Consider the following 13,637-nt stretch of genomic DNA (forward strand, 5'->3'; position numbering starts at 1 on the left):
CTTGTGAAGCAGAAATGCACCACTTATGAACTGTGTGAAGCAATTTTGGATGGAGCTCTTGGAGTAAGTCCAGAGGAGCCCATAAGGATGATCAGGGGTCTGGAGCACCTCCCGTATGAAGATAGGCAGAGAAAGTGGGGCTGTTGAGCTTGGAGAAGAGAAGGCTGCGTGGAGACCTCATAGCAGCCCTCCAGTATCTGAAGGGGGCCTATAGGGATGCTGGAGAGGGACTCTTCATCAGGGACTGTAGGATGAGGGGCAGTGGGTTTAAACTTAAACATGGGAAGTTCAGGTTAGAGATAAGGAAGAAGTTCTTTATTGTGAGGGTAGTGAGGCACTGGCAGAGATTGCCCTCTTTAGGTAGTAAATGCTCCATCCCTAGCAGTGCTCAAGGCCAGGTTGGATGGGGCTTTGAGCAACCTGGTCTAGTGGAAGGTGTTTCTGCCCACGAGAGGTTGCAACTGAATGATCTTAAGGTCCTTTCCAATCCAAACCGTTCTATGATTCTATGTGTGTGTTGCATAGTAGGTAATTGCCACCTGTGGCTGGCTGCTCCTCTGCCCACAACTGGGAAGCATGAGAGCAGAGCTCCTTCAGCAGGTTTGAATTTGTGTTCCCTGCTGCTTGGCAGCTCTCTGGAGATGTGGCAGCTGGGTGGCCTGCTCTTAGGGTAAAAAGGTGAGAAGTATTAGAAAATAAAACCACTTTTCTTCTTAGCTGGCAAGGTCAAGCTGAGATCAGAGACTGGTCATATATATATATATATGATTTTGTCTGTACTGCGAAGAGCTTAAATTTAAGTTTTTATGCCAAAGAATAAAAAAAAAAACCAGCTGTTGTCTGTTTTTGTACAGACAGGACACTTGGGCTCAGAGAAATGCAGTGACAGCTTTAGCTTCCTGCAGTCGATCTGGCATACCCTGGCACTGAACCTTTAACCATTGCCTATCTAACCGCAGAATTATCTCTCTTTCGTTGCCTCTGTTAGGCAGCCCCGAACCTCATTCCTGTTTCTGACGCTAGAGAAAATTAAAATAAAAGTTTCCTTTTTAAAACATGGCCTTGAATGCAGTAGTTAAAAGCTTGTTGTGAACTCTGTGAGTTGAGAAGAAGGACTTTCTGCCTGGTGATTGTTTTTGATGTGCAACATAAGGTATTTTTCTCTGCTGCAGGATAGCTGCTTAGCACAAGCTGATTTGCCCTGTATGGCTGTTATGTACTTCAAAGTAACTGTGGCTGACACTGGGTGAATGTGTGCATCCAATCCTGGAATCTGGCTGAGAAAATAGATTATATCAACTGTTTGCCTTTGATTAATGAAGCAGGAAAACCAGAAAACAAATAATCTGTTAATAAAGAGACTGCATGTGATACACAACAGTGATTAGGGGGATGTTGAAGACTTTTGGCTCAAAAGCAGAGAATTGTGATGTTTGTACAGGGATTTTTAATATATAGACCACATTCCAGTTCTCTATTCCTTTATAATTTTTTTTTTGGCTTAGATAAAATTGCTTAATTAGCAGTATTTTTAGTAAAATCCTTATTTCAGTTAGATGTTTTCACATAAGCAGTGCAAATGTATTGTAAGTCTCTAAACTGCTCAAGATGAAACTGATTGTGTATGATGGTAAGAAATTACAGTTTATTAAGACTTTTTTTGATTGTACGGAGTGAATGGGTTATAGAGAACAAAACTTACTTTCATTTTTTTACAAGTTTCAACTTTGCCATCGGAGAATATTGAAATTATCTATTGTATATAGATTTTGTGAAGAGTGGGAGCCATAAGCTGACAGCAGGTTTCATTGGATTTTTTGATTGTTTTTTAACTTAACTTAGTATATGACAAGAAATAATTCCTCCCATTTTTTTCGAGGAGGGGGAACCCTAACAGACTGCACCCCCTCCCCCCCTTTTTTTTTCTTGTGCTTTTAAATAAAGTGTAAACTTACAAAACATACATCAGGTTGCAGATAGGATTGTTTGTTGTAGAGGAAAAAGTAATAATCTTTTTCTGGATAATACAGATTTCCATAATTCCATAATTTGTAATGGATTCCTATGTTTTTAACAGTATGGTTGAGCTGGAAGGGTAGGTGATGGAAACTTAAGAGCGAGAATGAATTTTGAGGACTTGCAGGATCCTTTGGCAACTGTGGAGTATGAGATGGTTCCAGCTAAAAGAACTGCTTCGAATGATGACAGATGTGAATTGTAGGAGTGACAAAGGGGACTTAAAAACCAAAGTATGTGAAATTCATGAGGCAGTAGCTGGGGAGTGGCAGAAGTTGAGATGGGACAAAGGAAGATTTGTACAGGACTCAGGACAAAGGCTGGGGTTCATTTTATTAGAAAAACAAAAGAAAAACAAAGCAGCTAGTAAAAATTACTAAACTGGCAAAACAGCATGTGTAGAACAGCAAACAACAGACTTTAGCAGTGGGTTCTCTTTTAATTTAGTTGACTGTAGACAGAAAGTAGTAAATGCTGAAGGGAAGGGCAGAAGACCCAAAATATAGGATAGGAAATAGATGGTGTGTGAAAATATTGTAAATAGTGATGCACTGAGGTTTTTTGTTAATGTGCTGGTTTTGGCTGGGGTAGAGTTAATTTTCTTCACAGGAGTGCTGGAAACAGTGTTGGCAACAGAGATGTTTTCCTTATTGCTGAGCATTGCTTATACAGAGTCAAGGCCTTTTCTGCTCCTCACCCCATCAGCAAGTGGCTGGGTGTGCCACAGCCAGGACAGCTGACCTCAGCTGACCAAAGGCATATTCCATACCATATGTTGTCATGCTCAGCATATAAAGTCAGGGGAAGAAGGAAGGAAGGAAGGGGGGATGTTCAGAGTTACGACATTTGTCTTCCCAAGTAACTGTTACACGTGATGGAGCCCTGCTTTCCTGGGGAATGATGAATACCTGCCAGCTGATGGGAAGTGATGGATGAATTCCTTGGTTTGCTTTGCTTGCATGCACAGCTTTTGCTTTACCTATTAAACTGTCTCCCTATTTCAGCCCACATGTTTCACTGCTTTTTCTTTACCAGTTCTCTTCCCCATCCCACTGGGGCGAAGGGGGTGTGAGAAAGAGGTGCTTAGTTGCTGACTGGGGTTAAAACACAGCACTTAGTAAACAACTCTGAAAGGAACTCTTCATTCAAAAATAGCTGGGACACATTAATCAGCTAATCCTTGTAATATTTTATGAACTACGTGTCATGACAGGTAGTAAACACTGGAGGAGAGTGGAATTAATTTCTAAGATCTAGCAAGCAGTAAAATTTATCACAATTAAGAACAGGTAATAAGAGCTGCTATCTCATTTACTGGCACTTTTTGTAACACAAAATAAGCTCCAGTAACCAGTTCCTGCAGTCTTGTCTAACATGGGTTTGAATGGGTAATGTCATGCAAGTAATCCCTTTGGATTTAGTGGAATTGTATTTTGACAGCAAGTGTTGGAGGGCCCAAAGCCAGCATGCTGAATCCTGTTGCACAATAACTGGAATAGTTTGAAAATTGAGACATCAGAGCTTCTCACAGTAGCGGAGATATAAAACTAGAGCAGCTATATATTTTTTTTCTAATTTAGTTGATTTATACCATAAGCAATATGTAAAGCTGCCAAACAAGTACCATATTCCATCCTTAGAGAAATAAAAATGAGGCACATAAATTGCAGTAGAAATACTTTACAGAATAATTTTGAGCATTTAGAAGTGTTTCTGATGTCAATTGGACTATTTCTGGTTTTTATTTCTCTAAGGAAGTTATAACTGCTGAAACTTCAGGAAATCATCAATGTTACGTGCTTAAACAATCATAGAGAACTTTTGTGTTTGCAGAAATCCAGAATTCTTGTCTTGGAAAACTGCATTTTTTATATATATATATATATATAAAAATATAACAGGTATTTTTTTAATATATATATAAATATATGTATTTTATTTTATATATATTATTTATAGATATAGAATATATATTATATGTAAATAATATATATTTTTATATATATTATTTATCTGTGTATAAATATAACAGGTATTTTTAGCATATCCTAAACCATTCTGTTAATCGGACTTGCTTCTGGCAAAATTCAAGAAGTAAAAGTTTCTTTGCTTTGCTATGTTCCAAAGTAATCCATGAGGAGGAGAGTACCTGCTGCTGCAAAATGTTCTTGTCAAGGCTTTGAACCCATGATGTGAAAAATTGCTGTGTTTAATTAATTTTTTTTAATGTTTTTCATATATCATTGGCCATATCAGCTTTTTTTCTGAAGATCCCAGTACATTATTACTATGACGAGCTCTCACTACTTTTTTTTCTTGAAGGCAAACATAATCTTTGTTTCTGTTACACTTAGATTCTGGTATCTAAGAATATTTACATTGTCACTCATCAGTATGAAGTTATTTGCTTAACCATAAATGGAAACATGAGCATATGGTGCTTTTTTCTGTTTGCTCTGAATCTCTGTAAATTCAGTTGCTACATGGATGTTACCTGTGTTTGCCAAACTAGGATTTCTTTCATCTTTGCATTGCCCCTCTCTTCTCACACTATTGTGATCTTTTGGTTGTAATTTGATTATGTAGTAGATGTAGCTCTAACTGAATTGTTCCTCAACCATGGGGTGCATGGCATTAAAGAGTTGAGCATAAACACTAGTTTGACACTTTGATCTTTCAGCACTGTCCATTTTCCATGCTCTAAGCACTGGGAGGAGTGAGGGTAGAGTTTGCAGGTAGACTAAAAAATGGGTCGTTTGGTGTTAGAGCCCTTTCAGTTCTTTCAGTAACCAGATGAGAAGAAATGCTGCATTTGAACTCAGTTTTGATGAGCTCACAGCTGCAAGAAAGAGTGGTTATCCCAGATTTAGGGTTATCATACTTGGATACTGGCTGAACTGAAGAAATAAGCTTATTCTTAAAGAAAAGATTCTTCTAAGAATAACTTACATTCCCCAGAAAAGTTTAACTTGCTTCTTCTTTATACAGAGCAGAACATAATTTCCCCATCCCTACTTGCTAAATGTTGGGTTTCTGTTAAGATTTACTCTTTCCAAAAAAGATAATATGTCTTTTGCTTTTCTCTTTCAGATTTCCTTATGTGGTCAAGTAGATGTGTTTATTTCAGCCTTAAAATTGCTGCTGCCAATGCTTGCTATGGCATCTGTGGCTTCACCAGTTATATTTAAGGAGTTTTGTCCCTTATATTATCTTCTCAATGCCATTCCTACAAAGATCCAAAAAGGCTTTCGCTCTATTGTGGTATACCTCACAGCGCTTGATACCAATGAAGACTACATTGCTGTGGGGAGCAGCATTGGAATGCTTTATCTCTACTGCAGACAATTAAACCAGATGAAAAAATACAATTTTGAGGTAAATATTAACTTTTTGGTTTCTTCTAGTGAAGCTGAGTTTCTCAGAATTGAGCTGCTGTTCATGTGTCATTAACTTTGTGAGTTTTATGTATGGTTTGTTTCAACAGGGGAAGTGTGAATCTATTACTTTTGTAAAGCTGTTGAGTTGTTTTGATGATCTGGTTGCTGTTGGTACAGCCTCAGGTCGGGTTGCAGTTTTTCAGCTTGTGTCTTCATTACCTGGAAGAAACAAACAGGTAAATCTTTGTATTTAGCTGAACTTCTCTGAGGTTTAATATGGTGAATCCTAGTTGAGCGTTACTGTGATATTTTTTTTTTTGGTAATAGTGAAAACCAGGGGATTTTTGCCTGATCTGTGAATATGTTTTAGGCTACACATGTTAAGCTTCTAAAAGCAATAATCTTAAAGCATGCTTTTTATTGCAAAAGATATATTTAATCAAAAATGCTTTTGATAAATTCCTTATTTATAGTAACTGGCTGAGCTGTTCAGTGGTGGGGGGCTTTTTATAGTTTAGATTAAATAAAAACTAGAATGACCTGCGCTTTTGTATTTTTTCTCCAGTTTGTAAGAGTCACTGAGAAAGGGCTTTATATCTCCATTTTCTCTTCCTTTCATTCTTGTATTGCTTTTGTATTGTTTCACAGCTTCGGAGATTTGATGTTGCTGGTATTCACAAAAGTAGCATTACAGCATTAGCTTGGAGTCCCAATGGAATGAAATTATTCTCTGGGGATGACAAAGGGAAGATTGTCTACTCTGCTCTAGACCTAGACCAGGTGAGCGTTTATTATAGAGACCTCAGTTTCCATTCACAATTTTCTGAAAGGATGCTTATGTGTTTAAATATTTAGCAGTTAGTTAATTCCTTAGTATCACGTGTTTAGTTGAACAGTCATATTGGTATGCATACTCTTGGCCAGTTGTGCATGCACTCAAGTGGACAACTGTTGGATATCCTTTAAAACTGCCTTACCTTTTTAAAAAACAAAAAGTAAACCCAAAAGTGGTGATCTTTCTCACTTCATCACATTTCTGCCTGAAATGTCTATCATATCTTCCTTCAGCCAGTACTTTATCCTTTGTTAGGAAAGGGTACTTTTGAATGGTGTGATGTTGCCCTTGTGATCTTTCAGAATCTGTTAGTAATTTTTTTCAGTAATTCTTCAGCATCTCAGTGTAGAGTGTAGAATGAGAGTAATATTTGGGTTCTACTGTGTGACTGTAATATTAGCAGTAAATGGAAATTTTTTACTGTCTTGTTAATTAATACAGGCCTGGGATGTCAACAGAATAAGTATTAACTTGAATTTCTATGTGGGAGAAAAGGTTAAAGAACATCCATTCTGATTTACCTGTGATTTTCCCTTATTTGATTTGACAGAAAGGTTTAACATCTCCAGATGTAGTGATTGAGTCGGCATTGTATGACCTGGCAGTGGAGAACAAGGAGAAAAATGTGTCCTGGAGTTTCCGTGGATTTTAACTGAACTGTGTTAGCTAGTATTCCAAGAGAAATTGAATTGTGTAGTGTGCCACTGTGGTACATACAGTCTAACTCCCCTCCTATCTGCATAAAGGAACTCCACATTCTTTAAGTGAAATTTGTGCAACAGTATATTTGTTTCTTTATTTGTTTTCTCTTTCTTTGGTTTATTAATTTCTTCAAAGTGTTAGTTATTACCTTATATTTTTAGAAAGGTTGACTCTTGTTAATTGCACATGTCTTTAAAAGGGTATTTGCAACTCCAACCTTGTATTGGAAGAGCCATCTTCAATTGTCCAGTTGGATTACAACCAGAAAGTGCTGCTGGTGTCTACTTTACAACGAGCTCTGCTTTTTTACACAGAAGAGAAATCTGTCAAGCAAGTTGGAACACAGCCCAGAAAAAAGTAACTCTCATAAAATCTTGGTGCAGGCACATCTATTAATTCTAGATTTTCAGAGTGAATTACAGAAAAAGTGATCTAAGCAGAGAAATTAATACCACACAGCAGTCCGCTCATAAAAAGTTACAGTAGCTATGTGTGCTCAGACATGAATGACAATTTACAAATATGTCAAAGTCATATTTTCAGGCCACTATTATGCAGAAATATTTAAGATGTTTTCTCAGGGTTTAGACTGAAATCACTGCCAAACTTCCTCTCCAGTTTAGTGTCCCTCTTGGTTTACCGTCACTTGGTGTGAGCAAGCATTGTAATTGTCCCTCTAATGGATGGTATAATATCTGATGCAAAAGCCAACTCAGGATCCAAAGTTTTCTTATGCTCACTGAAGTGACTTCGAAGGGAAAGTGTATAGCAAGCACTTAAAGTTGACTTGAAGGCTAGGAACTTCTTGTATGACTTTCTGGCATCTTCCTTTGGGTAATCATTCTTGGATATGAAGGAAGAGGGAACACAGTCTTAGAACAGCATGACTGTATCTAGAAGTAAAGGAAAATGACTCTTGAAAGATGATTTATAATGTGTCTTTCATACAGGATGTGAATAGTAAGAGGAATGCCAAGACCATCTTCTGTACAAGGGCTTTTCTTGGGTGATAGTACTAGTGGTTTTATGCATCAAAGATGAAGATTTTAACAGTTGAGGTCTTTCCTCAAGTGCTTCTTGCATGTCGAGGTAGTCAGTTTCTTAACTGTAGTTTGTAGTGTTTTTCTTGGTTTTCATTAATTCTGGGAGAAGGATGACTGCATAGTAGGATCTTTGAGATGGGCAAAGTACTGATAAGGCTATGAAGATGATAGGAGAAGTCATTTAACTTACCTAATAGATGTAGTATCTGACATCTAGAAGAAAGGGAAAAGTTGTTATTTGGGAGCACTGTTCTTGTCTTACTGTAACCACATTTCTTCAAATGTACTTCAGACATTTGACTGAATACTTCAAAGTTATTTTTGTTAATTTGCAGTTGTAAGTTTGTGCCTTTTTTTTCTTAATTGTTTCTAAGTTGAGTATATAGCTTTCAAAATAAGTTTTTCTTTTGCATTTTAGCACTGGCAAATTTGGAGCATGTTTTATACCTGGTCTGTGTAAACAGAGTGACCTGACACTATTTGCTGCCAGACCTGGGCTTCGTCTCTGGAAGTCTGATGTTCACGGAACTGTTCAGGCCACATTCTTACTGAAAGATGTATTTGCTGGAGGAATAAAAACTTTTGAACTGTATCCTCGTTTGGAACCACCTGACAGAGGAAGTTACAGTTCCCCAGAGAAACACCTTGGGCTTGTTTCGTGCTTTTTCCGAGAAGGATGGGTGCTGACCTGGAATGAATACAGCATCTACTTACTAGACACTGTGAACCAGGTAGATTAATCTCGTGGCTGTGTGTTTTTTCTTGGTTTTGTTCGTGTTATGCCATGAAACTCTGTTTGGGTTATCCATTACACTTTGATGATTTAAATCCGTATTTAAACCTAACAAAGAAGCCTTTATTCTCCCCCCCCGTTCAAGTCGTCATTGCAGTGATATAGTCACAAACTAGCTTGGTGTATTATGTATAAAAATTAAATATATTTAAAGCTTTCAGTCCAGGTGTTAACATCACAATCAATTCTGATACATAGCAAAACATATATAAAAAATTCAGTAATGCAAAAAGCGGTTTAGGTCTATAAAATGTTCCTTTCTATTACTGTTGGTATCTGAAAAAAAACAAGTGTACCATTTTATTTGGTATAGAATGAGCTGTTCACTATTTTGTTTTCTTAAAAGAGCATATGAAAGTGAGGAGGATCTAGTATCTTTGTCTAAAGCTACTTTTGTACCGTGGCTCTTTTTTCTGCATCCAAATTATATATTGTTATATTGTTGCTGCTAGTTTGGACAGAGAAAATGAATAGAGCTATGGAATTAAAATTAGTATAAAAAAAGAGCTGCATCATGATTAAAGGGTGCTTTCCTGTTTCTTTTTTCTATTTTATTTTTATAAGATAAAGTCTTTATTCTCTAAGCATGACCAGCAGGTCGAAGGAGGTGATCCTGCCCCTCTACTCTGCTCTCGTGAGACCTCACCTGGAGTATTGTGTGCAGTTCTGGTGTCCTCAACATAAAAAGGACATGGAACTGTTGGAACAAGTCCAAAGGAGGGCCACGAGAATGATCAGGGGACTGGAGCACCTCCCATATGAAGCCAGGCTGAGAAAGTTGGGGCTGTTGAGCCTGGAGAAGAGAAGGCTGCGTGAAGACCTCATAGCAGCCTTCCAGTATCTGAAGGGGCCTATAGGGATGCTGGGGAGGGACTCTTCATTAGGGACTGTAGTGATAGGATAAGGGGTAACGGGTTCAAACTTAAAGAGGGGAAGTTTAGATTGGATATAAGGAAGAAGTTCTTTACTGTAAGGGTGGTGAGGCACTGGAATGGGTTGCCCAGGGAAGTTGTGAATGCTCCATCCCTGGCGGTGTTCAAGGCCAGGTTGGACGAAGCTTTGGGTGATACGGTTTAGTGTGAGGTGTCCCTGCCCATGGCAGGGGGTTTGGAACTAGATGATCTTAACGTCCTTTCCAACCCTAACTATTCTATGATTCTATGTTGACTAAATTCCAGTGAATGCTTTTGTTAAAGAGTATGTAAATTTGATGCCAATTATTTCTTTCTGTGTTATTTTTATAGGCTTTGATTGGTGGCTTGGAAGGATATGGTGATATTGTGTCTGTGTCTTGTACCAAGAATGAGATTTTTTTCTTAAAGGGAGATAGAGACATAATACGAATTTCAAGTAGACCTGAAGGAGTATCATCAATAGGTTTGTATAGATCAGCAAATTTTAATATGTACCTCATGGTGCATGGTGCCTATTGTACTTTTCAATATAAAACCCCAAACCAACCAAACAAAAAAATCCAACCTTACCCAAAAACAAAACAAACCCCCACACAAAAAACATTCAGCTTATTACAAAAACTTGCCAGGTTCTGTAGAGTTATTTGCCAATTTCTACAGGTTATATTTAGAGATCTGATTTATCTAATCATCTGAGCTTCTGGTTTTGGCTGCAGTGAGAATAGGAGCACTAAGAAATTAATTGTTGTTCCTTTTCCTTGGGAGTGGATCAGCATGATCCAGGCATGTCTTATCTGTGTATTTGAGAGCTTATTCTAAACCATAACTTAAAGCAATCTATATTCCTGATTAGGGTTATCTCTTTACTGATCAATCTCAGTTGTCTGGGCTGGAGATACCTGAATATGTTGAGTCTGTGCCACCTACATTCCAGAGGAAATCTTAACCTTCCCAGCAGTGAAAAAGGAACTGGCAAAACCCCTGAAGAACACTCACTAAAATTGCAAAAATTATTTCAGAGTTTATTTTCTTATTTGTTGCCATCCAATTTCAGCATCTGTGTTACTAGATCTCTCTAAAGGGGATTAATAATACTTTCTTGATGATGGTGCTTTCTGATTTCTTGGTCATAAAGATTGTAAACACCGTTATCCAGCATATTACACTAACCGAAAACTGCTTACGCGTTTAAAATACTCCATCTCAGCTTTGTATTAGCAAAATGCTAGTAAATATGCTGTGAAGTCTCACTGAATGCTAGAGAGCTTAACTTTCTTATCATTGCAGGTACTGATAGCTTTAGTCACTTATGCAGTTATTTGCTTCCAAACTTCTAGGCGGTGTTTATTATTTTAATTCTAACTTCCAAGTAGAGTTTGAAAGGAGCCTTCTTGATTTATATTATATTCTAATTACCACAGTAGTTTAGCTGGTATATTTTCCTTGATTTTTTTTTTAAGATACCGAGTGTTTGAATTAAGAAATTAAAGATACAGGGTGACGCTTCAGTGTGTGACACAGTTGGGTCTTCCAAGCTAAAGACTGCTATCATTCTTCATACATAAACATAAATTCAGAATGTAACTAACTGAAGTTTGATACAGGCTTTGGGGTATTTCTTTTAGTAAAATAATTTCATATAGATTTATTTATATGAATATACACTCTGTGTGTGCATATATGTATTTGAAATGTTGTGAACTTAGTATATTTTTCCATTGCAAATACCTTCTTTTCTTATCAATAGGTGCATCTGTATCATCTAGCCCTTTAGTGGAAACAGATAAAAAATTGGTTACTTCCCCTTCAGTTACTGGTGGTAAAAATGACTCTGATTCCTTAGTGAAAGATGAGCTGGAAACTCCAGCGCTATTGGAGAAAAGTTTTGATAGAGTGGGAGATGTGAGCAATGAAACAAGAAAAAGGGGCTGCTCTGTAGTAAGTGAATCAAGAAGCAGGAGCAGTTCAATCAATTCCGTGGACAGTGGCTCTAGCTTTATGGTATGTGCAGACCAATTTTCAGAAGCTCAGAGAGAATGTCAGTTTTCTTCACAACGTTTCAGCACAATCAGTTCTGAAGATTTCGATCAAGAACTCATTGTAAAGCCAATTAAAGTGAAAAAGAAGAAAAAGAAGAAACAAGGTAGGTCTAGCAGAACTTTCCCTGCCACTGCTTAGTATTAGAACGTGTTGCTTTTTATGTTTCACACAAAGGAGTGTGTTTGTCATGCTTTGTTTGTATTGTAGTCATGCTCTTGAGATACTTGAGTGGTTATAGTGGGCCATTTATGTTTAAGATAAAAGCCTGTTTTGAAGTGATAAATTGATTAAATTTTTTTGCATCTGTTTGTTTTATTTTTTTAACTTTGTTCTCCTTTATTTAAACATGCTTAAGGTTCTAATGTATGGGTTAATGGTAACATACAGTGGACTCCACTTCCAGTTCTATGTTGGAATTCTATAAAATCTGTTCTAAATCATCCTATTTAGAATATCTGGCAATGTCTTTGCTGTGTCTTTTGTTTTGTTAAAATAGTGTGAGTACTTGATGGTTTTAATTGTTTACTGTGTTGGTGTTACAACTTTAAAATGTTTTGCTAGCAAGACTATTTTGGCTTTATATGTAATATTTAGCGTTGAAGTTAAAAAAAATTAGTCAAAATTTAGATTTAACTCCATTCTTCCCCAGCGATAAAAATGTTAGTTTCTTACTTTGCATCAAAATTTAATAGATTTTTTAAATTTTATTTCTCCCTCTTTTTGTTTTGTTTTATGAGAACAGAAAGTGGCACCAGGAAAAACCACAGCTCTCTGGAAGGAACACCAATTTATGAGCGTCAGCTATCTGGTGATAGTCCGCATTCTTTGAATGCAGACTCCTTTTCCATCACTTCCAGCCTAATGAGTGGTAGCACTGATCGTTTGAGTACTGGATCTCCAGATCAGGAAAGCATGTGTAGCGTAGAGTACCATACCATCTTGCAAGAAGATAATGGTTCGGAAACTTTCAGTGTCCTACAGTCTCCCGAGTCTGCAACTGTACTAATTAATGAAGAAAATGGAGATATGGTTGATGTACAGAAACTTCCAAACAGTGACAGTGGCACGGGTACTTCAACTGTTATAGATACTTTGACATCTGACTCTCCTCTAATCCTCACAGAAGACTTGACAAGCAGCGTTGGTGGTGAAGGTAACGGTAGCATAGTTTCTGTAAGCAATGAATGCTGTCTTGGAAAGCTGAACCAAGAGGAGGAGCAGGATTTTTCTACATTGTGTAAAATGGATGAAAATCTGGATAAAATGAAGCTGGAGGATACCGAAAAATCTTTTGAAGAGCCAGACCTCACAGACCAAGTGCTTTTGGCATGTGACAGCGCACTTGGTGTTCAGACATCACTGACACCAAAGGAAAGTGATGAAACTGGTAGGGAAGACCAACAACTCTCTCTAATACACAGTGCTCTGTCAGATCCTTCTGTGCTCCACTTTGACATGTGTAACCATGTTTATTCCGATAACACTTCCATTTCTGGGTGGAATTTTGAAGGTGCAATCAAAGCTAAATCTAGTACTAGCACTGCTGAATGGGTAAGAGACACTCATGACAGTAAGACTGAGAAATCTGCATCTAGTGATGAAGAGGATATTTATGGGCATGGATTACCGTATTCATCCTCAGAGACCAGCATGCCTGAAGTTGGTGCTGGGCCTGGTTCCCAGGATGTGGCCAAGAAAAGCCCAGATGAAATGACGCTGTTAAAATCTGACCAGGTATGTGTCTTCTATTTAGTTAAAATACATAATTGCAGCATTTTGAAAGAAGCGTTCATGTAATTGCAATCCTTTACTACTACAGGAAAGCAATTTTTTTCTTACCTGATTTGAGTAAACAAGTAAAGCATAAAGCCAAACAGCAGTACATACTGTAACTCTTACAAAATGTGTTGTATCTGA

The 13,637-nt window shown here is 37.5% G+C and overlaps 1 protein-coding gene across 1 annotated transcript in view; it reads left to right on the top strand.

The window, feature by feature from the left end:
- Window positions 1-5,089: 5,089 nt before the first annotated feature.
- TECPR2 (tectonin beta-propeller repeat containing 2) overlaps window positions 5,090-13,637 on the top strand; it is a 39,723-nt gene continuing 31,175 nt past the window's right edge. Inside the window, exons 1-8 of the mRNA XM_057397090.1 lie at window positions 5,090-5,391; window positions 5,501-5,629; window positions 6,042-6,173; window positions 7,130-7,287; window positions 8,392-8,704; window positions 10,011-10,143; window positions 11,428-11,823; window positions 12,463-13,454. Of these exons, the coding sequence (XP_057253073.1) occupies window positions 5,164-5,391; window positions 5,501-5,629; window positions 6,042-6,173; window positions 7,130-7,287; window positions 8,392-8,704; window positions 10,011-10,143; window positions 11,428-11,823; window positions 12,463-13,454 (2,481 nt within the window). The 5' untranslated portion in view covers window positions 5,090-5,163. The remainder of the gene's footprint in view (window positions 5,392-5,500; window positions 5,630-6,041; window positions 6,174-7,129; window positions 7,288-8,391; window positions 8,705-10,010; window positions 10,144-11,427; window positions 11,824-12,462; window positions 13,455-13,637) is intronic.

This window comes from Pezoporus wallicus, unplaced genomic scaffold, assembly GCF_028554395.1.
Source record: "Pezoporus wallicus isolate ANWC-B61680 ecotype Strahan unplaced genomic scaffold, APGP_CSIRO_Pwel_v1 contig_7068, whole genome shotgun sequence".
NCBI classification, from domain to species: Eukaryota; Metazoa; Chordata; class Aves; order Psittaciformes; family Psittacidae; genus Pezoporus; species Pezoporus wallicus.